We start from the raw sequence: 24,230 nt of genomic DNA, 5'->3' as shown, positions 1-24,230 counted from the left end.
ATGCATCCCATCATAGGTCTACACATTGCATCTGTGTTACAGTGAATTGTCTGAATAATATTTTTTTTATAGGAAAGTGATCTAAATTCAGTTATTCTACTTCCTTGCAGAAACACTTCTATGTGGTTGCTGCAGCCAACAGGCTGAAGAGGTTTCGCCAGAATCATCCCATAAACACTGTATAGCAGTGAGAAGACTGTCAAAGACTGAGTAGTTGTACCTCCATGGCAGGCATTTCTGCCATTAATGCTAGTTGGACTGAGGCAACAGAACAGGACGTGATCTGCAACAGTGTCTGGCATTGGTATGCAAATTGCAATGATGGACATTGAAGTGTACTGTAGTATTCTAATCACTTTTTATACTGTACGGTGCACAACTTTGTGCGGTCTTCCTGTTAGTGATTACTAAACTACCCTGGGCTCACGGTGCGCTTCAAGCAGGTAGCCTACTACTTAGGTGTAATTGTTTATTTAATGACAACTCTTACCGACATATGTTTGAACTGCTTTGTTGAATGTACATCACGTTGAAATCACAACGACATTATTCACAAGGCTTTCATTTTTGGTTTATTTAATATGGTAAGTGAATTGTTACAATCACACAGATGACCTTGTCTTGTCAATCTTTCCTTCTATGAAGGCTTTGAATGGGCTACTTGCTTGCATGCTACACAACCTGACTGACAGTATGGTGTTCCCATATAGCATTATTTTGTGACAGTGTCCCCACCTCCACTTGAACTCACCAAATAACTCAATGACTATAAATGTTAATTTATTAAAATAAGTGAAGCCACAAATGGCCAGACTTATACTATTGTCAATAGTCTGGCACAGTGGAATCGCCATAACACCCATAAACACAAATGCTTCCAATGGTTTTTCCGCCATTCATTTTTCACATTGTGATTTTTTTATTTTATTTAACTAGGCAAGTCAGTTATGAACAAATTCTTATTTACATTGACGGCCAAACCCTAACCCGGATGATGCTGGGCCAATTATGCACCGCCCTATGGGACTCCCAATCACGGACGGTTGTGATACAGCCTGAAATCAAACCAGGGTGTCTGTAGTGACACCTCTAGCACGGAGATGCAGCGCTTTAGACCGCTGTGCCACTTGAATGACAATTCGAATTAAATTGTGTGTTAGATGTAGGTGTGACGTTTTGATAGCTGTGTAATTCTCTCGGATGTGAGTCATCAATATATTCGCCACAATTTACTCATTCAAAATGCTAATAATTGATAAAAGTCACCTTGTTCGAGAGATGTGTGGTTATCAAAACTTAGGAAGTAGTTCTAAAATTCCAGATGGAAAAAATGAATGGTGACAAAAACTATAAGAACCATTTCTAACTCATACTGTGGTACTCACTGTGGTCTAAATAAAAAACGTTGCTAATGCCAACTGTTAAGACTGTCTGTCATCCACCATAAATTGTGAACGCCAAAACGCCAAAGAATGTTAATCTTAAAACTGTACAAATCCAACACATTGACCAGCAACAGCACAGCTCAATTCTCTTAAAGTAAGTCTCATACACTGCCACTGAGGGGCAGAAATGTCAAAGTACTGTATGGAATACAAACATATCATGCTTGCTTACAAGGATAAGGCTTATAGCATAAAATAACCATGGTTGAAACAATAAACCATGATCAAAAAAATAAACACTAATAAAAACACCTTTCAGGAAACTTTCTCAAATCAGAAGCAAGCTCATATGTGCTTCATTACTAGACGTCTATCTGCTCATTAGAGTTCACATGCAAAGAAAACAAGAGCTCCAGCCTCACTACTCAGCACTGTAGACAGCATTTTCACTGATCACAAGCCCAAGGTTGTGAAAACATTTCCACTTTATGGCTGAGATGACTATCAAATTAACTTTTATGCATTGGCTTTAAGGGCATTTTCCAAGATTCTTCGCTTCCATTCTTCGTAATCTTGTGCAGCGCACTCCTCAGAGTCCTATTTCTGCTGCTTTTGAGACGTCGGCAGGTCTTCCTCTGAAAGGGAGGAGGAAAAGGCCTTGATAGACAGCACAAAATATTCCCTCTAACACTGTTTTAACCCCACAATACAGCAAAGATTAAGAGTTACACTTTTCTAAAGACATAATCAGGAATTTGGTATGGTTATTATTTGGTCACACTTACCTTCCTCTTTTTGTTCTATACTTTCTATGAGGGTTTGTCTTTTCTGTGCCTTTTAACTGGATTCTTCAGTGGAGCGGCTTCTTCTATTGAGGAAAAAAATCAAGAGATAATTAAAGACCATACCTGAGAGAGAGAGGACCATACATGAACTCACTCTACCTACTGCCAGCAGAAACTGATTTCAGCCTCGACATTCTGAGATTGCTTGTAATAGGCATGTTGTATGCCGCGATCGAGACATCCCTGATTGGGAGACCAACTCACTGAAGTTTTCAGTCCTAAAATAGAACATCCATTCTCTCCCACCAGGCAGTAACCACGACAACAATGAGAGAGAGGAATGACCTAGATTCTCTTTTCACCCAGGAAAGTAAAAATCCACACCAGGGGCAAAAGTACAAATGGCCACTATGAAAAAGGCCACAATAATTCAAACCCCAGCTTTCTGAAGCGTATGTCACACAAAAAAGGTATTGTTAGTTAACAGAGCGTTAATGCTCGGAAGTAGATTTTTAAATCCAAAGGCCCTTCCTGGGCTTTCACCCATTTCCCACCATATGTTAGTCAAACCCCTTTATCATTTGACAGCAGATGTCCTGTCCCAGTTTCTGGAGCTGGGTGCACAGCCTGTCAAGATTCCCTTTTTAGCACCAGATGACGCTAACAGCTTCCTGTCCACTTTGATCTTCAAGCATCTGGAGAGATGTCCATGGGGATAGTGATTAGGTTTAATTAATAATCAGGTTGAATGGTTTATGGAGAAACAGTAACAGAAATACCATAACCCTCACTTGCATGCAGAGTTCAAAGCAGCTGTAGTGAAGAGTGGTTTTGACAGGTCCACATCTTTTTGCTGAGCAGCAGGAAGGCTCACTTCATACCTGGAACACAAACATGGATTAATCTTATTAAATTAACATATTTGCATTGACAAATGTATGATATTTGGGACAGTGTCTTGTTCAGGAAAGAAGACTTGCTGAAAATAGTAGTTTACTAAATATTTGAAGAATAGTTGTGTTGGCCAGAGTAGGCTACTCTTCAAGTTCTCACCGTTCTAGTATTTGGGTGGCTACTTTGATTGCATCCATGCACCCAAACTGAACAGCAAGGTCTTCGAGTCCTAGGTGAGACTCGAGGCCAAGCGTGCATTCATTCTAAGGCCTTCAGAGTGCTTTGATACGGCTTCTTGTTCAACACGGATAATTTGACGTCATATTCTTGAAGAAATAACACACAGCCAGTTTTCATAGGGCACGTTACCTGAGCAACACCAGGGCATTTGGTTATTTGATTAACAGGTGAGATGCCTTGTCATCAAAACTAATATAAAAAAACGTACTTTGTCCAGGGGTAACTTAATTGATGTTGCTGCCAGTTCTAGGCAAATTACTGCTTTACTTGTACCCGTCCTGTACATTTAACCAGGGATAACCGCACGTACTCATCTGCTTGGCTGTTATGTAGATGCAGAGTTTAGGAAACTATATCAAGCGGGTTATCAAGCAGCTGGATAATAACAGTTGTTGGCAAGCAGGTTAACTAGCTACCTAAAATCAATGGTACATGTTGATTGAACTATGATCCTGTCTCAAGTATACTAGCTAGATAATATAATCGTTTTACAGACCCACCGTAAAACTCTTGCAGAGGTTATACCCATTTTAGATACAAGTTTAGTAAACATGTACTTTTCCATTACCGATAACTAACTAATGTTCGTGACTGCCAACGACAGAATAAAAAGTTAACTTCTCCAGTCGAATTATCACACAAAAACATGCCTTTCGCAGCAAAATTGGCAGACACCACCACCCCTACCAGCCATCGACGCCTGTTTGCGTACTTGTTGCTGAAAATAACAACAGCATATTTATTTACGAAAGGAATTCAGCGTCAAATGTTCTACTCATAATATATTTGCTTATATCACATTGTAGTAATTGGATCTCCGTTGTCTAAATATTTGCGCTAACACTACTACAGGCAGTAATTTAGCCAATGGGAGACGTATTCCCACACTTTGTTTTCGGCTCAGCCAATGCGTGCGATTCTGTGGAAAGGGAAGCGGGGTCTTCACTAGTTATTAAAGCCACAAAGTCATAAACCACGCCCATGTATACAATTTATCTTCTTAAAAGCTGATTATAAACCTAATCCTAACCTCAACCACAGTCAATGCCTAACCCTATCTTTAAATTAAGACCAAAAAGAAAATTGTTGTTTTCATAATTTTTTTACGACATAGACAATTTTGACTTTGTATCTGTGGTAACTTGTCGAAACTGGGTAGCTGGTGGATCGGTAGCAGTCACATGACTGGGAAACGATTTCAGGGTTAGCTACCAGTTTGCTGATACAAACTTGATAATCATGGTAAGTGAAAATGCAAGAATAGCTACACTTTACACTTGTGATTATTATCCATCCTAACCTCCTATGTGAGTCATTCATTTTCGGTATTGTTTTTTTGTTATTGCTGTATGGCTGAGACTGAGACTCGAAAACAGACTCAAATTGTGGGTGGTGCTAGTTAGCTACGGCCTAGTTAAAAGCCAGATAGCTACCTGCTAGCTAGTAGTTGGCTAAGGCTGTAGGCTAACTGTCAACCTATTTCATTTTTTTGAAGAATCGACCCGATTCATTAATGTCTAGCAACTCTTATGGTCGATTTGTTTAATCTCTTACTTTTAAGACACGAATTTCACAAAGTCAAAGGAGTGCAGTTTGTTAGCTAGTATTTTCATGAAATGTCTAGACGCGTTAGCTAGTTAGCTATCTAGCTAACTAACGTAGCTAGTAATGATCAAAGAGAATATCGATATAACTTAGTATATGTAACTAACTAGCTAAACTCGATTGGTTATCCGTGACAGAGAGGTCCAAATATACAAACCTGGCCACCACAACTAACGTTAGCTATCTAGTTCAATAACGAAGGTTCGCCAACAGCTGTCAGTCATTGATCATTCATTCTGGTGATGCTAGAAATGAACATGGTTAGTGTGAACAGTGCATACGAATCAGTAGCTAACCACTTGATGATAGTCCGGTGACTCAGTGCTAGCTTGCAGTCTACACCTATTACACTCTTGATGAGGCATGTGACATTTTCTTCACCATTTCTAATCTTAGGCCATCCAGAGGGCTGACATTAGGATAACTATGAATTAGCTAACTCGATGTTTATGTTGGCCAGTACAGTACCACCAATAATTTAATTATTTTTCTGTGGGCATAGCCAGTTTACTGAGCATCTGAATCAATGTCATGTCTCAGCTCCCTGTAACTGTGAACCACTGTAGCTATAATGGTGGAGTATGTCAGAGTAACATGCATGGCATTCCTCTGAGCTTCTGTGTGCTGTCTTTCAGCCTACCACACAGCAGTCACCCCAGGACGAGCAGGAAAAGCTACTTGATGAAGCTGTGCAGGCTGTCAAGGTCCAGTCATTTCAGATGAAGCGTTGCTTGGTAAGATCTGCCTATTTCCTCCTGTGCGGGTCCCTTTTGATTTCCTTCTCTTTTCTGTTAACAATATAGCAAATATGTATTGTGTTCTCTGACCCTCATCAGTGTATGAGAGAGACAGTGTTTCCGAGCCACAAGTTACATTACAGCATATTGTGGAGCAGTGTTTCAGATATTAAACTAACTGTACTGTATACTAATTGACTTGTTACTTGACTTGTTTGATTGACACTTCCATCTGTAGGACAAGAACAAGCTGATGGATGCATTGAAACATGCATCTAACATGCTGGGTGAACTCAGGACCTCCATGTTATCGCCAAAGAGCTACTATGAACTCTGTATCCTTTACCTGCTGCAACCTATGGATCTCTGGCCTAGACATTTAAAAAAAAAATGCACTCCTCATTCTCCAGATCATTTGACTGTTCTAGGCAAGTCCATGTTTGGTGTTGTTTACAATTGTGCTATGAGTCCCTAATTCTGAGTGCAGACATGGCTATCTCTGATGAGCTCCACTACCTGGAGGTGTACCTGACAGATGAGTTTGCCAAAGGCAGGAAGGTGGCTGACCTCTATGAGCTGGTACAATATGCAGGGAACATCATCCCCAGACTGTGAGTACTCAAGCATCCTAATGATCGTTTCAGATGGTGAATAAGTGTAAATGGAAAGCTGCACATGTTCTCTTGGACTAGCCTACTTGTACATGTGATCAATCATGTGACAACAATGCCCTCTTTAGGCGGTGCGAACCAGATGAAGGAGCTTGACCCTAGAGGTATAGGAAACAGAACAAGTAATGACCCCCCCCCTCTCCTCTCTCCCAGTTACCTGCTGATCACTGTGGGGGTGGTGTATGTCCGCTCCTTCCCTCAGTCGCGTAAGGACATCCTGAAGGACCTGGTGGAGATGTGTCGGGGGGTGCAGCACCCGCTGAGAGGCCTGTTCCTCAGAAACTACCTGCTGCAGTGCACCCGCAACATCTTGCCTGACGACGGGGAGCAGCTAGAGTAAGAACATAGGGAGAATCTCAATTGCATAACCCTTGCGTCCTCTCGCCTCGCCACCTTCACAAAACCCTTTGGAGGGAGGGACCTCTGGTTTTCTCATCCAATGGGTTTTGAGAAGGAGGTGAGGAAAAAGAGGACGCAATTGAGATTCTCTGTCTCTCCTCACTGGGCTCCCCCCCCTGAGCTGCCCCTCACTCATTCTCATCGACCGATTCCCACTCGCAATCCAGGCCTCAGTGTGTTAATCAGACCTTCTCATTACGTTGTGTCCGTCCTCTGATTGAAAGAGATTTGAGCTCATTGTTTAGCAATCATCCCAGAAGGTTTAAATGTGACCGTAGAGTTATTGATTTAATGAAAAGGCTTCCTTTTGATAAACTTCCTTTTGATATATCTTACTCCAGTTAACGAGGCAGAACCTTTGGTCCTCGTCTCTGTCTTTCCAGGGGGGAGGATGCGATGACGGGAGACATTAACGACTCCATTGACTTTGTGCTGCTGAATTTTGCTGAGATGAATAAGCTGTGGGTGCGCATGCAGCACCAGGGCCACAGCCGAGACAGGGAGAAGAGGGAGAAGGAGAGGCAGGAGCTGCGCATCCTGGTTGGGACCAACCTGGTTCGACTCAGCCAGCTGGAGGGGGTCAACGTGGAAAAGTATAAACAGGTTTGTGTTTACATGTCTGCCTATATATAGCGATGTCTAGAGCTGCACATTTGCATGTACAATGGAACACTTGACATTAATCTGAATGCTAATGTATGATTCATCTGAAACTGACTTGAAGACTGTGTAGTTACTATGAATCAGTATGCTTTTTTATTTGCCACTTTTCAGATATTGGCTTGGAAATGAATTCATGTACTTGAATTGAGAGAATCATGCCATGCAGAGGAGCATAGGAACACATCATGTACTGTTCTAGAATAAAGAGCACCTGTAGAAATATGTAGGGTTTAGCCTTTGTCGTTTGTCTATCTGAGGGCGTGGAGACGAGAAGATGATCCTTGTCAAGCTCCAAGAGGGGTTCTTAACTCTTGGGGCTAGGGGGCAGTATTTTCACGGCCGGATGAAAAACGTACCCAATTTAAACTGGTTACTACTCTTGCCCAGGAAATAGAATATGCACATTATTAGTAGATTTGGATAGAAACCACTCTGAAGTTTCTAAAACTGTTTGAATGGTGTCTGTGAGTATAACAGAACTCATATGGCAGGCAAAAACCTGAGAAAATTTCAACCAGGAAGTGTAAGGTCTGAGAACTGTAGTTCTACTTTTGAATCCCTAGAGAAACTACAAATACTTAGGGGTCACGTTGCACTTCCTAAGGCTTCCATTGGCTGTCAAAAGCCCTCCGAAAGTTGTTTCATACGTATCCAGTAACCGGGCAGAATATAGGAGCTCAGTTACTGAGTGGACTGCTGGAGGACAAAGGGATTGGAAATGCATGGTCACGTGAGTGCGCCTTTCCTTATTTTTCTTCTGAAATTAATACGCTATTGTCCGGTTGGAATATTATCGCTTTTCTTACGAGAAAAATACCATAAAGATTGATTTTAAACAGCGTTTGACATGCTTCTAAGTACGGTAATGGAACATTTTGACTTTTCGTCTCTGGTTCCGCTCTCGCGCGTTATTCCTTTGGATAGTGCTCTAAGCGCACAAACAAAACGGAGGTATTTGGACATAAATATGGATTATTTGGAACAAAAACAACATTTATTGTGGAAGTAGCAGTCCTGGGAGTGCATTCTGACGAAGATCAGCAAAGGTAATACAATATTTCTAATACTAATTCTGAATTTATGTTGCCCCGAACTTGGCGGGTGTCTGAATAGCTAGCCGTGATGGCTGAGCTATGTACTCAGAATATTGAAAAATGTGCTTTCTCCGTAAAGCTATTTTAAAATCTGACTCAGACTACTCCTGGATGCAAACGCTATCTATAATTCTTAAAATAATTATGTATTTTGACAACGTTTATGATGAGTATCTCTGTAATATTTGTGCTCATTCACCGGTAGTTCTGGAGGCTAAACATTTTCTGAACGTCACGCGCCAATGTAAAATGCTGTTTTTGGATATAAATATGAACTTTATCGAACAAAACATACATGTATTGTATAACAATGTCCTAGGAGTGTCATCTGATGAAGATCATCAAAGGTTAGTGCTGCATTTAGCTGTGTTTTGGGTTTTATTGACATATATGCTTGCTTGGAAAATGGCTGTGTGATTATTTTTGTCTATGTAGTCTCCTAACATAATCTAATGTTTTGCTTTCGCTGTAAAGCCTTTTTGAAATCGGACAACGTGGTTACATCAAGGAGAAGTGTATCTTTAAAATGGTGTAAAATAGTCGTATATTTGAGAAATTGAAATTATTCGATTTTTGCTGTTTTGAATTTCGCGCCATGCTATCTTGTCAAGCAATCCCGTTAACGGGATCCTATCTCAAAAGGGTCCCCAACAGGTTAACCCTGAGCACCTCTTGATGTTTTATTTCTGCTATTATATCTACTTTACCTTAGAAATTATGTTTGGCAAAGAGGGATGCAGCATTGGATAAAATATTACGTTGAATATGTGTTACAACGTGCAGAAAATAAACAAATACTTAAGTCCCTTATATCTAGAGAGGATGCCCATTGTGTTACATTGTATTTGGGTTATTTCTCTCCCCAGATTGTGCTGTCCGGTGTCCTAGAACAGGTGGTAAACTGCAGAGATTCCCTGGCTCAAGAATATCTCATGGAGTGCATCATTCAGGTAACTACTGTTTCCAGTTTGTCATTGTGTCAAGGTCTGTAGTAGGAAATGCATACGCAGGAACTATTACTGATTCATCACATATGGCCTGGCTCTCCTCTTCTATAACAGGTTTTCCCTGATGAGTTCCACCTTCAGACACTGAACCTATTCCTTCGTTCCTGTGCCGACCTGCATCAGCACGTCAATGTCAAAAACATCATCATCGCTCTCATTGACAGGTGATGTAAACTCTGCTACATATGATTTCAGTTCAAGCAGTACACTACACACATGATTGCAATTTTCCAATTTCCTTGGTATTGTATTGAAACCCACTGACGTGATTTATCTTCTCTGTTTTAGACTGGCTTTGTTTGCTCACCGAGAAGATGGACCTGGAATCCCTGCTGAAATCAAATTGTTTGATATTTTCTCCCAACAAGTAGCCACAGTTATACAGGCAAGCGATGGAGAAAGGTTTTATTCTATAATTCTTTTTCCTCTCTTGGCAGTTCATTTTCCCATTGATTTGGTCGTTAGAAATTCCCCTGCAGATATTGATATCTCTCGCTCCATTGACAAATTCAGGCACAAAATTGAGATCTAGTTTTTCTCTCATTGACTCAATCTCATGACCTTGATATATGCTTAAGTTTAAGTAATTAAACTGAAGTAGGCTACATTATATGTTATTACATATTTTGTATTTCATGTTTTCCCTCCAGTCCCGCCAGGACATGCCTTCGGAGGATGTGGTCTCACTACAGGTGTCCCTCATCAACCTGGCAATGAAGTGCTACCCTGACCGGGTGGACTATGTGGACAAGGTGTTGGAGAGCACAGTGGAGATCTTCAATAAGCTCAACCTGGAGCAGTAAGAGCACTACCATGTCCCTGTCTCAGTGTTACATAGTTGATCATCAGGATAGTTCTGCTTCTCCTTTGTTTGGTAGAGGAATTCATCAGACCAAAGATATACGTTAATGGAAATTAAAATGAAATTATATTAGCAGGGTTTGCGTAACGCAGGAAAAAAAAGATTTCTTATGCGTTTTATCTTGCTGCGTTTTATAAACGCAGATCTAAAATGCTACTTATTGTAATTTCAGCTCGTCATCAGACTAATTTTGTATGTTAGTTGCACTTCTCCACTTTGACTATTCATGAATGGGCATTCTGGCAGCAGACAGGGCTCTGACTGATGTGTAGCTACAGTTGAAGTCAGAAGTTTACATACACTTAGGCTTGAGTCATTGAAACTCGTTTTTCAATCACTCCACAAATTTCTTGTTAACAAACTATAGTTGTGGTAAGTCGGTTAAGACATCTACGTTGTGCATGACACAAGTACATTTTTCAACAATTGTTTACAGACAGATTATTTCACTTAGAATTCACTGTATCACAATTCCAGTGGGTCAGAAGTTTACATACACTAAGTTGACTGTGCCTTTAATCAGCTTGGAAAATTCCAGAAAATGTCATGGCTTTAGAAGCTTCTGATAGGCTAATTGACATCATTTGAGTCAATTGGAGGTGACATCATGGGAAAATCAAAAGAAATCAGGCAAGACCTCAGAAAAAGAATTGTAGACCTCCAGAAGTCTGGCTCATCCTTGGGAGCAATTTCCAAACGCCTGAAGGTACCACGTTCGACTGTACAAACAATAGTACGCAAGTATGAACAACACCATGTGACCACGCAGCCGTCATACCGCTCAGGAAGGAGACGCGTTCTGTCTCCTAGAGATGAACGTACTTTGGTGCGAAAAGTGCAAATCAATCACAGAACAACAGCAAAGGACCTTGTGAAGATGTTGGCAGAACAGGTACAAATGTATCTATATCCACAGTAAAGCAAAAAGCAAGGAAGAAGCCACTGCTCCAAAACCGCCATAAAGAAATCCAGACTATGGTTTTCAACTGCACATGGGGATAAAGATCGTACTTTTTGGAAAAATGTCCTCTGGTCTGATGAAACAAAAATAGAACTGTTTGGCCATAATGATCATCGTTATGTTTGGAGGAAAAAGGGGGAGGCCTGCAAGCCGAAGAACACCATCCTCACCGTAAAGCACGAGGGTGGCAGCATCATGTTGTGGGGGTGCTTTGCTGCAGGAGGGACTGGTGCACTTCACAAAATAGATGGCATGAGGAAGGAAAATTGTGTGGATGTATTGAAGCAACTCAAGACATCAGTAAGGAAGTGAAAGCTTGGTCGCAAATGGGTCTTCCAAATGTACAATGACCTCACGCATACTTCCAAAATGGTGGTAAAATGGCTTAAGGACAACAAAGTCAAGGTATTGGAGTGGCCGTCACAAAGCCCTGATCTCAATCCTATAGAAAATGTGTGGGCAGAACTGAAAAAGTGTGTGCGAGCAAGGAGGCCTTCAAACCTGACTCAGTTACTCCAGCTTTGTCAGGAGGAATGGGCCAAAATTCACCCAACTTATTGTGGGAAGCTTGTGGAAGGCTACCTGAAACATTTGACCCAAGTTAAATAATTTAAAGGCAATGCTACCAAATACTAATTGAGTGTATGTAAACTTCTGACCCACTGGGAATGTGATGAAAGAAATAAAAGGTGAAATAAATAATTCTCTCTACTATTATTTTGACATTTAACGTTCTTAAAATAAAGTGGTGATCCTAACTGACCTAAGACAGGGAATTTTTACTAGGATTAAATGTCAGGAATTGTGAAACTGTGTTTAAATGTATTTGGATAAGTTGTATGTAAACCTCTGACTTCAACTGGACCTTTCTCAGTGTAGCCTACTTTTCTACGATAAACATTAGATATGTGATGGCCATGCATGGTTTTTGCAAAAAATACCTTGCTTTTTTACACCAAATAGTGTTCCACTTCTGTTGTCTGATGAAAATGAAGCTATTTTCTGCCAAATATGTTGCACTAATGTAGTATCTGTGAAGGAAAACAATAGTTGCACACCCCTGATCACTCTATTGAAGCAAAAAATGACTGTTGACTTTCAATATAAATCACCTGTGATTTATTTTTTTGTTCATGGTCTGCGTTTTGAAAATGCAGATTTCTGAACTCTAATGCGACTCCTGATTAGTTTACTATAGCCTACTCCTATGAGTCCGAGGCTTTTTGGAAGTACTAAAGCTTTCACATTTCTACCTATTATGTAGTATCTTGCACAGTGGCGATTTTAGCATGTGAATCTTGGTGGGGCAAAAAAAAAAATATGTGAAGCCACTAAACAATACATGAATTGCGCTATAACGGTGACAAACGGTGCCCACAAACTGTTAGCGCCTACATCAAGCTGTCCCAACACCTTACCACTGCTACACCTGGCTTTTTTGTTTAAAAGAAAATTGCCCCTTTTCTCCCCAATTTCGTGCTATCTAATTGGTAGTTACAGTCTTGTCTCATCACTGCAACTCCCGTACGCACTCTGGAGAGGCGAAGGTCGAGAGCCGTGCGTCCCCCGAAACACAACCCAACCAAGCCGCACTGCTTCTTGACACAATGCCCGCTTAACTCGGAAGCCAGTCACACCAATGTGTCGGAGGAAACACCGTACACCTGGCAACCGTGTCTGCGTGCATGCGCCCGACCCGCCACAGGAGTCACTAGAGCACGATGGGACAAGAACATCCCTGCCGGCCAAACCCTCCCTTTACCTGGGGTGCGAACTCGGGGGGGGGAAAAAAACACACAGCCACGCCATTGAATAGCAGGCTAGTGGTTGCTTTGCAATGCTTGCAGTTAGCCACTGATTCCTTACAAACCACTCATTGTTGAATTTGCGATTTCCAACTTTATGGCTGATGAGCACCGATACATTCTATCTATAATTTATCTTCATTATTTCTACTCATATGACAAGGATTAAAAATGATTTGCCAGTAGATTGTGGACTTGATTCATGATGACTGCTAGCAAATACTTTGAAGTAAGATGTTGACATGATCAGTCCAATCAAAGCTACAGTACATATAACGTCATTTGACGTCATTTTATCTGTGGCCAATGACCTTGAGCCTTCTTGGAAGGGCACTTGTAATATAACTCTATGGCAAGACCCAAAGGTCTGACATTTTGGATGTCTACCCTTACTAAGGAATTAAACTTGGCGATTATGTAGTGTCCCCATGAGTGACAGAACACTGAGCCAATCACGGCGCAATGCTCCTATTTTCTGCTGGCTTGCCCCACCACCACAGAAAGCACTGAGCTATTTCCCAATTTTCATAAATAGCTGACAAAGGAAACGGCTGTAGCTACTTCAGTATTTTCATTCTCAACTCTATTGTCTCCCCCCTTTCAAAGCATTGCAACCAGTAGCGCGGTCTCGAAAGAGTTGACTAGGCTGCTGAAGATCCCAGTGGACACCTACAACAACATTCTGACTGTTCTGCAGCTCAAGCACTTCCCTCCACTCTTCGAGTACTTTGATTATGAGTCCCGCAAAAGCATGAGCTGTTACGTTCTGAGCAACACTCTGGACTACAACACCACCATTATATCCCAGGAGCAGGTCAGTACACACACACCAACGCACATGCACACATACAGTACCAGTCAAACGTTTGGACACACCTACTCATTCCAGGGTTTTTCTTTATTTTTACTATTTTCTACATTGTAGAATAATCGTGAAGACATCAGCTATGAAATAACAAATGGAACAATGTAGTAATGAAAAAAAGTATAAAACGAATCAAAATATATTTTATATTTGAGATTCTTCAAAGTAGCCACTCTTTGCCTTGATGACAGCTTTGCATAATTTTGGCATTCTCTCAACCAGCTTCATGAGGAATGCTTTTCCAACAGTCCAACAAGGAGTTCCCACTTATGCTGAGCACTTGTTGGCTGCTTTTCCTTCACTCTGCGGTCCAACTCATCCCAAACCATCTTAATTGGGTTGAGGTTAGGTGATTGTGGGGGCCAGATCATCTGATGCAGCACTCCATCACTCTCCTTCTTGGTCAAATAGCCCTTACGCAGCCAGGAGGTGTGTGTTGGGTCATTGTCCTGTTGAAAAACAAATGATAGTCCCACTAAGCGCAAACCAGATAGGATGGCGTATCACTGCAGAATGCTGTGGTAGCCATGCTGGTGAAGTGTGCCTTAAATTCTAAATAAATCACTGACAGCATCACCAGCAAAGCAGCATCACACCACCACCTCCATGCTTCACGGTGGGAACCACACATGCGGAGATAATCCGTTCACCTACTCTGCGTCTCTCAAAAACACGGCCGTTGGAACCAAAAATCTCAAATTTGGACTCATCAGCCCATAGACAGATTTCCACCGGTCTAATGTCCATTGCTTGTGTTTCTTGGCCCAAGTAAGTCTCTTCTTCTTATTGGTGTGCTTTAGTAGTGGTTTATTTTCAGCAATTCGACCATGAGGCCTGATTCACGCAGTCTCCTCTGAACTTTTACCAAATAGCCCTATCTTCTTCTGTATATCACCCCTACCTTGTCACAACACTACTGATTGGCTCAAATGCATTAATTTGTGGAATTTCTTTCCTTCTTAACTTTTAACAAGGCACACCTGTTAATTGAAATGCATTCCAAGTAAGAACCTCATGAAGCTGGTTGAGAAAATGCCAAGAGTGTGCAAAGCTGTCAAGGCAAAGGGTGGCTACTTTGAAGAATCTCATCTAAGTATATTTTTCTATTTGTTTAACACTTTCTTTGTTTGCTACATGATTCCATATGTGTTATTTCATAGTTTTGATGTATTCACTATTATTCTACAATGTAGAAAAGAATACAAAAAAAAAAAAACCTTGATTGAGTAGGTGTGTCCAAACTTTTGACCGGTATTGTACACACAAACACATAATGACATGTGCTACTTACTTATATTCTTGCACATTGAGCTGTGTTCTTTCTCATACGTTTTCTTGTTGTTGGGCTCTTTTCACCTTACTTTGTTTAGGTAAGCATGAACAAAAGGCTCTTTGTATTGTATACTTCCATGCAGTCTGGCTACTTATTTTCATCAATTCTCTTCAAGATATTGGCTGTTATAAAGTCATAATAACCTTTTCTAACTTTTCAAGTTGGAAAAGGTCAGTGTGAACAATGATTCAGAGCACCAGTCTTTTCTAAGAGAGCTCTTAGTGGAACTCCAGGAGAACATTGATTTCCCAGTAATGCCATAAGAGGCCTTTTTTAAAAGCCTTTCCCCCTCTAACTTATATAACTATCTTCACCCCCATACCTTTTTGACCACGATATAACTTCTATTCTATTACAATATACTTGCAGTCTGTCGATTTTTGTTGCCGCTATTAGCCCTTTCCAGTCTGCTCAAGAAAGCTTATTGATGATACAGTGCCTTCAAAGTATTTACACCCCTTTTTACACATTTTGGTATGTTACAAAGTGGGATTTATTTATTTAATGGTATTTTGTCAACAGTCCACACAATACTCTGTAATGTCAATGTGTAAAGGTGAAATTTGTAAAAGAAAAATTAAACACTCATTTCTTGATTACGTAAGTATTCAACCCCCTGAGTCAATACATTTTAGAATCACCTTTGGCAGCGATTACAGCTGTGAGCGTTTTGGGGAAAGTATCTAAGAGCTTTGCATACCTGGATTTAACCGTATTTGCCATTTATTTATTTATTTATTTATTTATATATATATATATATATATATATATATATATATAAAACCATTTTTATATAAATTAATTTTACAGTTCTTCAAGCTCTGTCAAGTTGGTTGTTGATCATTGCTAGACAGTCATTTTCAAGTCTTGCCATAGAGTTTCGAGCCAATTTGGCAAAACTGTAACTAGGCCACTCTTCTTGGTAAGCAACTCCAGTGTAGATTTGGCCATGGGTTTTTAGGTTATTTTCCTAAAGGTGAATTTTTCTCCCAGTGTCTGTCAGACTGAACCAGATTATCCTCTAGGATTTTGCCTGTGCTTGGCTCTATTATGTTATTTTAAAAAAATCCTAAATAACTTCCTAGTCCGTTCGTTCTGATGACAAGCATACCCATAACATGATGCAGCCTCCACCATGCTTGAAAATGTGAAGAATGGTACTCAGTGATGTGTTGTGTTGCATTTGCCACAAACATAACGCTTTGTATTCAGGACTAAAAGTGCATTTCTTTGCCACATTTTTAGCAGGATTACTTTAGTGCCTTATTGCAAACAGAATGCATGTTTTGGAATATTTGTATTCTGTACAGGCTTCCTTCTTTTCACTCTGTCATATAGATTAGTATTCTGGAGTAACTACAATGTTGTTGATCCATCCTCAGTTTTCTCCTATCACAGCAATTAAACTAACTGTTTTAAAGTCACCATTGGTCTCATGGTGAAATCCCTGAGCGGTTTCCTTATTTTCCGGCAACTGAGTTAGAAAGGACGCCTGTATCTTTGTAGTGACTGGGTGCATTGATACACTATCCAAATGTAATTGATAACTTCACTCTGCTCAAAGGGATATTCAGTGTCTGCTTTTTTTAAAAACTTTCAGTCCATGGAACTTATGTCACTTGTTAAGCACAGTTTTCCTCCTGTACTAACTCAGTCTTGACATAACAAAGGAGTTGAATACTTATTGACTCAAGACAGTTCAACTTTTTTTTTTTTTTTTAATCTAAAAACAAAAGTACACTTTACATTATGGGGTATTGTGACACAATCTCAATTTTATCACTTTTTATTTCAGGCTGTAACAACAATATGTGGAAAAAGTCAAGGTGTGTGAATACTTTCTGAAAGCACTGTAAATATCTCACTGCTGAAGCAACACTTTCTCTCTCCCTCAAGGTGGATGCCATCCTGACCCTGGTGTCGACACTGATCCAGGACCAGCCAGACCAGCCCGCTGAAGACCCAGACCCAGAGGACTTTGCTGAGGAGCAGAGCCTTGTGGGTCGCTTCATTCATCTGCTGCTTTCCGATGACCCCGACCAACAGTATCTGGTAAGCTTTGCTTCCCATACAGTTGAATTCTGTCACAGTATCAATGTGTTTTCAGGAGATGTGTTTCATGGCATATGTTAATGGAGGGCTCCGTCATGTTCTTCAGATCCTGAATACAGCCAGGAAGCACTTTGGTGCTGGGGGCAACCAGAGGATTCGCTACACTCTTCCACCGCTGGTGTTTGCTGCCTATCAGCTGGCCTTCCGCTACAAAGAGAACTCTTCATCAGTACGTCACGTAACCGTTACCGTAACTATACTGAACAACAATATAAACCCAACGTGTAAAGCGTTGGTCCCATTTTTCATGAGCTGAAATGGAAGATCCCAGAAATGTTCCAAACACACAAAAAGTTTGTCTCTCAAGTGTGCACAAATTTGCACAAATTTGTTTACGTCCCTGTTAGTGATAATTTCTCCTTTGCCAAGATAATCCATCCACCTGACAGGTGTGAGATATAAAGAAGTTGATTAAACAGCGTGATCATTACAATAAAAGGTCACTCTAAAATGTGCAGTTTTGTCACACAATGCCATAGATGTTTTGAGGGAGCGTGCAATTGGCATGCTGACTGCAGGAATGTCCAACAGAGCTGTTGCTAGATAATTGAATGTTAATTTCTCTACTATTATTTACCTTTATTTAACTAGGCAAGTCAGTTAAGAACAAATTCTTATTTTCAATGACGGCCTAGGAACAGTGGGTTAACTGCCTTGTTCAGGGGCAGAACGACAGATTTGTACCTTGTCAGCTCGGGGCTTCGAACTTACAACCTTTCGGTTACTAGTCCAACACTCTAACCACTAGGCTACGCTGCCGCCGCGATGCCCCCAATGTTTTAGAGAATTTGGCAGTACATCCAACTGGCCTCACAACCGCAGACCATGTGTTACCACGCCAGCCCAGGACCTCCCCATCCGGCTTCTTCACCTGTGGGATCGTTGGGGAGGGGGGATGCTGAGGAGTATTTCTGTCTGTAATATAGCCTTTTTGTGGGGAAAAACTCATTCTGATTGGCTGGGCCTGGCTCCCCAGTGGGTGGACCTGGCTCCCAAGCCTCCCAGGCCTACCAATGGATGCTCCCCCTGCCCAGTCATGTGAAATCCATAGATTAGGGCCTCATTTATTTAAATTGACTGATTTCCTTCTATGAACTGTAACTCAGTAAAATCTTTGTAATTGTTGCGTTTTATATTTTTGTTCAGTATACATATATATATATATATATATATATATATATATTTTTTACGAAGTTATGAAGAGGATGATTTATGATAAACAGGAAGGTGGATTTTAACTGTTTCTCTTTGTTGAACACGTCCCACAGGATGATAAATGGGAGAAGAAGTGCCAGAAGATCTTCTCGTTTGCCCACCAAACCATCAGTGCTCTGATCAAGGCTGAGCTGGCTGAGCTGCCCCTCAGACTCTTCCTACAGGGGGCGCTGGCCGCAGGAGAGATTGGCTTCGAGAACCACGAGACTGTGGCCTACGAGTTTATGTCACAGGTACAAGGGACAAAATGGGTTGAGTGTTAAATATTGGAGGAAGGAGGTCACTGCCCCTCTTCGCCTTAGGTTTACTTGTGCCCTGTGTTGGCAGCATTGATCCACTGATTTCACAGTCGGGAATTGTTCTATATCTGAAACACAACACTGATGACTGCCCCCCCCCCCTCACAGGCCTTCTCCCTGTATGAGGATGAGATCAGCGACTCCAAGGCTCAGCTAGCAGCCATCACGCTGATCATCGGCACGTTTGAGAGAACAAAATGCTTCAGCGAGGAGAACCACGAGCCTCTGAGGACGCAGTGTGCGCTCGCTGCCTCCAAACTGCTCAAGAAGCCAGACCAGTGTCGGGCCGTCAGCATCTGTGCACACCTCTTCTGGTCCGGACGCAACACTGAAAAGAATGGAGAGGAGGTGGGGGTTGTGATCAGAAAGAGGAGAAATATATAATTATTGTGTAAAATACAGTGCAGTTCTAAAGATGGTGTCACCATAGTAACAGGACAGGCAGTAACAGTCTAGTAACCAAGTATTGAGATTGATTGCCTTGCTTTGTCTTCTGCTCTGATGAGATGTAAAGAAAAAAAATAAGAAAATGACAAGCAGGGTGGTAATTCTAAGGTTCCTTGCGTATAATGACACATAATCAGAGTATTGAAGCGCAGGGAATGCAGTAAGACGTTCTCTTTGTTCTATATTTATATTCAGAGTTTCAACTTCCTCTTCATCACAGGTGGCGTGTGTGTGAATGTGTGGTAGAAGAGTTTTACACCACCGTCTTTGTCCTCAGATTCTTGACGGGAAGAGGGTGATGGAGTGCTTAAAGAAGGCCCTGAAAATCGCCAACCAGTGCATGGACCCATCACTGCAAGTGCAGCTCTTCATTGAGATCCTGAACAGATACGTCTGTTTCTACGAAAGAGAGAATGATGCGGTATGTGCGCTTTTCTTTTGTCCTCCTCGTCTATACTACCACGTCTATACTACCACTGACATGCTTTTTCAGAACCAGGCCTGCATTATGAAATCCTGACGTCTTTTCGACGCACTTCAAGTGCAGACGGTCACATTGAGCTGCCTGGAGTGAAGCCATCCAATCTCCCGTGTTCTGAGTTTATTGGAACAGTGTTGGGACTTGCTAGGACACCAAGGGGACACCCACTCTTTGGTGGTTATTTACCAGCGCAGCAAGGAGGGAAGGACAGGAGGCTACAGCTCACCTACCCACTCTCCCCAGACAGACGGGGTGTCTTACAGGGGGTTCTTCTTAACAGCTAGAGAGGGTACTAGGCCTCCAGGGACTGAGAACAGGGGCTCCATAGTCAGGACAATTTGAGACACTGACATCATTTCCCCCCCCTAAATCATTATATAACTTTTGTCTTATAACTGAGTATATTTCTGCATATCTACAGTAGGTAATACATACTTTTTTTTCTCTCACTAATTTCAACCTATTTGAAATGATTATTTGAAATCATGAGATGTCTTGATCCCCTGTAGGTGACGGTCCAGGTTCTGAACCAGCTGATCCAGAAGATCCGAGAGGACCTGCCAAACCTGGAGGCCAGCGAGGAGACGGAGCAGATCAACAAACACTTCCACAACACACTGGAGCACCTGCGTCTGCAGAGAGAGTCGCCGGAGGCCGAGGGGCCTGCTTATGAGGGCCTGGTGCTGTAGGGCTCACTACACTTAAAAATATCTATATATATTAACACACACAGACACACTCACACCAGGGTATTCCATCCATTGGGAAAAATGCCAACCCCACCAACAACACCTGCCTTCCATCTCTCTCTCTTTCTTTCTATCCTTTTCTCCTCTCACTTTATTTCATGTTACCATTTTTAGCATAAGGTGTTGCATTTACAGGTGTTGCTTTTGAGAATACATGGTGTACAGGCTGCAGTTTGCCTTGCACTTCCTGCGTGTTGTCATTCCATCATATTTGACCATTTCTGTTGTCCGTCGTCACCCTCAGAAGGCGATGATATAGCCAGTGGAAGCTCATGTTTAAACTTTGAACCCTACTCATCTCCTCTGTCTGTACGTCATCATGATTTCATGGTCATGCAAAAGAAAGAAATTGCCTGCTTTTATGTCGCGTCATTACTAGGTCGTACTGGGGGAGAGTTATCCCATTGACCTAACGCTGTGACCCAACAACCCCTTCTCCTCCACAGACTAACACCTGGGCAGTCGGCTGTAGATTTTCCTTTGCCCTCCTCTCTCCTCAACGGCTTCACTCATTTAGCTTGAGCTCTTCTTTTTTTTTGGTTGCGGCCTTACTTCTGTGGTTGGCAGCCATTTGTAGAGAGTTAAACGGCGTGTGTTGGTGCATGCTTTTGCATAGACCTGCTCTGGATATCTCAATGAGTGGTAGGAGGAACGGATGTGTATGATACCCCTTTGTCACTGGCGCTACTAAAGTGGCAGCTAACCTTTAATTTCTTAGATGTCCACATCGATTAAAAGATCTCTACTGGGGGTGGGTTCTATTCATCTCGTTGTCTTCTGGATTCTGAACCCTATCTATTGTATGTATGAGCTACTTGTAAATCAGCAAAAATAGAATAAATATCAATATCATGTCGTTTGCACAAATAAACAAATTGATATTAACCCTACATGTCTATAACTTGGTGTACTTCTTCTGTTATGCTGCAGGTATCTAGCCTCTGGTTTTGAATTAATACTGAGTTGGTGCACTGAAGTGCAAATGAGGGGAGAAACAACACGTTAGTGAATGGATTGACATTTGTTTACAGAATGGTCATCCTTTCATGAAAGACAAACAAGGTTATATTTTTAGAAACACTTTCGGTGTTTTCTACTATTTAGTTTGGTGTGGGTGGTCAAGGTTGTGTTGTGACTCATGCTTAACAAATGAGGTCCAATTCGCTATCTACTGACTACGGCTGTTATTCAGTTTTATTTCATCCGTCGCTAGGTGACTGTTCAATGGAGACAGTCTCTCGGTGGTCAAAGGAATAACAATCACAGCTGAAAACATTTTCTTTGCCATTTAGCGACACTTTGCTGCATATATAAAGGCTAACATACTGTATGTGGTACAAAAGGTTGTGTTTTTGCAAAAAGGTTTTGAACAATGTTGCCTGAAGTCTAAGGTAGATGCCAGGGTAATAAACATATTGGAGGTGAGCTTCTGCATGTATTTATTGTTCAACAGAAAACAGACATTACATTTGTTGTAACGATAACTAATACTGTGTAAGATCTGCAAACAACCACATGCTACACAGAAATACAAAACAATATTCATGGTGACCATCTGTACCCAGTGTTGTGCAACACTCATACGACTTGTCCACCTACACTGATATCATGAGACAACTGATTTTAAAAAATAAATAAAAACTGTCAGAAGAAGGCCATAGTTGTCAGTGCAATTTGGTCATGCTTAATACATTTGTTCCATATACTGTGGCTGAATTTTAATCTTGGTGGTACAAAGCAGTTTTCTGAAAGCCTTTCTGAAGCTGGTATGACACAGCGGGTAAAGGACAGGGTTGATGGAGGAGTTGACCCACAGTAGCCAGAAGGAGATTTCATACAGGTAGTGCTGGACACATTGGGCATGGCACGCTGCACGGATGATCATTAACAGTGTGTAGGGAGCCCAGCACAGGCCAAACACACACACAATCACTGCCAGGGACTTGGCAACCTTCTTGTCCTTTGAGAGGCGAAAACGACTGGCAGCTACTTCAGATCGGCTGCACTGTTTACTGAACGAGTGCTCCGCTGACTGGAACCGCGTCCTCCTGGAATGCTGGACCACATCGCCCACTTGCAGTGGAGGAAGGTCCAGAATCGTGCCATCCTTACTTGTCTCATGGTTGCTGTTCCCAGTTACTGCTGACACTTTAGCAGTAGATAGAATACCTCCTAACCTGGCAGCATTGTCTGGGATCCTTTGGGCTTCACCTTCCACTGGTCTGACGAAGAATACATGCTGAACTCCAGCTTTGAGGGCCTCCATCTCACAGTCCCCAGGCCCCTCGACAGGCTGCTCATCTCTCACCTGGTTCCGCCTCCTGATGTTGATGTAGATGCTGATATTGAAGTACATGACAGTAACAAAGGGGGTGAAAAACTCTACAGTGGATGCTGTCATCAAGAAATACCAGTTGAAGTAAAACTCAGCGTGGCACTCTTTGTCGGGCACCACGCTACTACCAGCAATGTACTCCCAGATAATGATCGCTGGCCCATAGAGTAGGAAAGCAGCCAGCCACACACTCATCATCTTCAGAACAGCCTCCCGGGTCACACCTTTCTGACACCTGTAGCTCACCTGATACAGAAAGAAAGGAATGGTGGCATTATTGAAATGGAGTGTACACACGGTTCTTGGTGCACTAAAGAAAACCTTTCAATTAGAATTTTTGATATTTCATTACTTCCATATCACTAGCAGACAGTTGAAAATGAAACCCGCTGCAGGAAAGGATAATCATGCGTAAATGTTTTCTCACCGCTTGTGTGACAGATATAAATCTGTCGAAGCTGATCAGGACGATGTTGAACACTGATGCAGTGCATAAAGTATAGTCCACCACCAGCCATATCTTGCAAAGACCTCGTCCGAGTCTCCACTCGCCGGTAATGACATAGGGGATATAAACCGGAATACAAAAACCTCCTGCGGATGGGATGGAACACACATTTTACGCACGACTATTAAGCACGCATTTGAAACGCGGTTTCAAATATTTTGGCAATATAGAACAGTACAGAGAGAAAATATGTATGGGTAGCAGTAGCTTATGAATCATGCACAACAGTATGTATACCTTTACAACAATGGCACACAATGCACTTGCTCACACAATACATTTACGCACTCACCAACGAGTAAATCGGCTATGGCCAAATTCAAAAAGAAAAAGTTCCCTTGAGTTCGCAAACTTTTCTCCACCGCAAAGGCTAGTATTACAAGCGCGTTGCCTAGCACAGTGGCGAAGACAAGAAGCGTCATGAGCACAGCCAAGAACACGGAGGTAGACGGAGAGAATTGTCCATAATGCGAACGCGAGTTCCCAGGCATCTCCATATCACCAAGCGCCGTGGCGTTTCCCTGGGTAACCACAGACCAGTTGAGCATCTCATTCGATTTCCAATGCGAAGTGACGGCCATGGAAGTTCCAGCACCCAGCAATAAAGATTCGGGTTGCATTGTCCCTACTTTTATTTTTTCAGATTAGTTTAACCAGCCAACTTCAATAGCATGTTAAAGCTGACATGCCATGGGGTTCGTGTGAAGACTGAAAACGAGGAGGAAGATGCCGTTTTTATAGGCTGCAGCCTACATAAAACGAGAGCTGCGTTTTTATT

At 41.8% G+C, this 24,230-nt stretch overlaps 3 protein-coding genes and 1 long non-coding RNA gene across 12 annotated transcripts in view; 2 read left to right on the top strand and 2 right to left on the bottom strand.

The window, feature by feature from the left end:
• Positions 1–609, top strand: part of LOC106587297 (myosin light chain kinase 3) — a 33,505-nt gene extending 32,896 nt beyond the window's left edge. For both annotated transcript variants that reach the window (XM_014175553.2, XM_014175552.2), the window contains exon 13: positions 111–609. In XM_014175553.2, the coding sequence (XP_014031028.1) occupies positions 111–185 (75 nt within the window). In that variant the 3' untranslated portion in view covers positions 186–609. The remainder of the gene's footprint in view (positions 1–110) is intronic.
• LOC106587301 (uncharacterized) lies at positions 550–4,283 on the bottom strand. Of its 5 annotated transcripts, none has more exons than XR_006762267.1 (5): positions 3,513–4,283; positions 3,224–3,433; positions 2,962–3,051; positions 2,171–2,865; positions 550–2,020 (listed from the first exon to the last, which is right to left on the bottom strand). It is a non-coding gene; the product is annotated as an uncharacterized lncRNA (long non-coding RNA). The 5 variants fall into 5 exon arrangements; XR_001324407.2 differs by having other exon boundaries at positions 3,224–3,390; XR_006762265.1 differs by having other exon boundaries at positions 3,224–3,626; positions 3,805–4,283.
• On the top strand, positions 4,281–21,499 carry LOC106587298 (vacuolar protein sorting-associated protein 35). 4 transcript variants are annotated; one of them, XM_014175555.2, is made up of 17 exons: positions 4,281–4,546; positions 5,545–5,643; positions 5,885–5,981; positions 6,134–6,257; positions 6,471–6,653; positions 7,100–7,319; positions 9,340–9,423; positions 9,535–9,644; positions 9,769–9,865; positions 10,131–10,279; positions 13,715–13,922; positions 17,203–17,358; positions 17,465–17,587; positions 18,687–18,866; positions 19,041–19,280; positions 19,657–19,800; positions 20,370–21,499. In XM_014175555.2, exons 1-17 carry the CDS (start codon positions 4,544–4,546, stop codon positions 20,547–20,549), a joined length of 2,397 nt encoding a protein of 798 aa, XP_014031030.1. In that variant the 5' UTR covers positions 4,281–4,543; the 3' UTR covers positions 20,550–21,499. The 4 variants fall into 4 exon arrangements, with proteins under 4 accessions (XP_014031030.1, XP_014031032.1, XP_014031031.1 ...); XM_014175557.2 differs by having other exon boundaries at positions 4,285–4,546; positions 5,560–5,643; XM_014175556.2 differs by having other exon boundaries at positions 4,292–4,546; positions 5,557–5,643.
• Positions 21,500–22,047: 548 nt separating this feature from the next.
• Positions 22,048–24,230, bottom strand: LOC106587300 (histamine H3 receptor-like). Its single transcript, XM_014175559.2, has 3 exons — positions 23,745–24,230; positions 23,372–23,538; positions 22,048–23,190 (listed from the first exon to the last, which is right to left on the bottom strand). The coding sequence occupies exons 1-3, from the start codon at positions 24,070–24,072 to the stop codon at positions 22,294–22,296; spliced, it is 1,392 nt and encodes a 463-aa protein (XP_014031034.1). The 5' UTR covers positions 24,073–24,230; the 3' UTR covers positions 22,048–22,293.

This window comes from Salmo salar, chromosome ssa26 (assembly GCF_905237065.1).
Source record: "Salmo salar chromosome ssa26, Ssal_v3.1, whole genome shotgun sequence".
NCBI classification, from domain to species: Eukaryota; Metazoa; Chordata; class Actinopteri; order Salmoniformes; family Salmonidae; genus Salmo; species Salmo salar.
The sequence above is the reverse complement of the archived record's forward strand: the minus strand, read 5'-3'. Positions and strand labels throughout refer to the sequence as shown.

Excerpts from the sequence above, each read along its gene's own strand:
- LOC106587298 (XM_045708945.1), top strand. Across the intron at positions 9,424-9,534 it reads TCATGGAGTGCATCATTCAG|GTTTTCCCTGATGAGTTCCA; the intron begins GTAACTACTGTT and ends CTTCTATAACAG. Across the intron at positions 13,923-17,202 it reads CCATTATATCCCAGGAGCAG|GTGGATGCCATCCTGACCCT; the intron begins GTCAGTACACAC and ends CTCTCCCTCAAG.
- LOC106587300 (XM_014175559.2), bottom strand. The coding sequence starts at position 24,072 with ATGCAACCCGAATCTTTATTGCTGGGTGCTGGAACTTCCATGGCCGTC. Across the intron at positions 23,539-23,744 it reads CATAGCCGATTTACTCGTTG|GAGGTTTTTGTATTCCGGTT; the intron begins GTGAGTGCGTAA and ends TCCCATCCGCAG. Across the intron at positions 23,191-23,371 it reads TTATATCTGTCACACAAGCG|GTGAGCTACAGGTGTCAGAA; the intron begins GTGAGAAAACAT and ends TTTCTGTATCAG.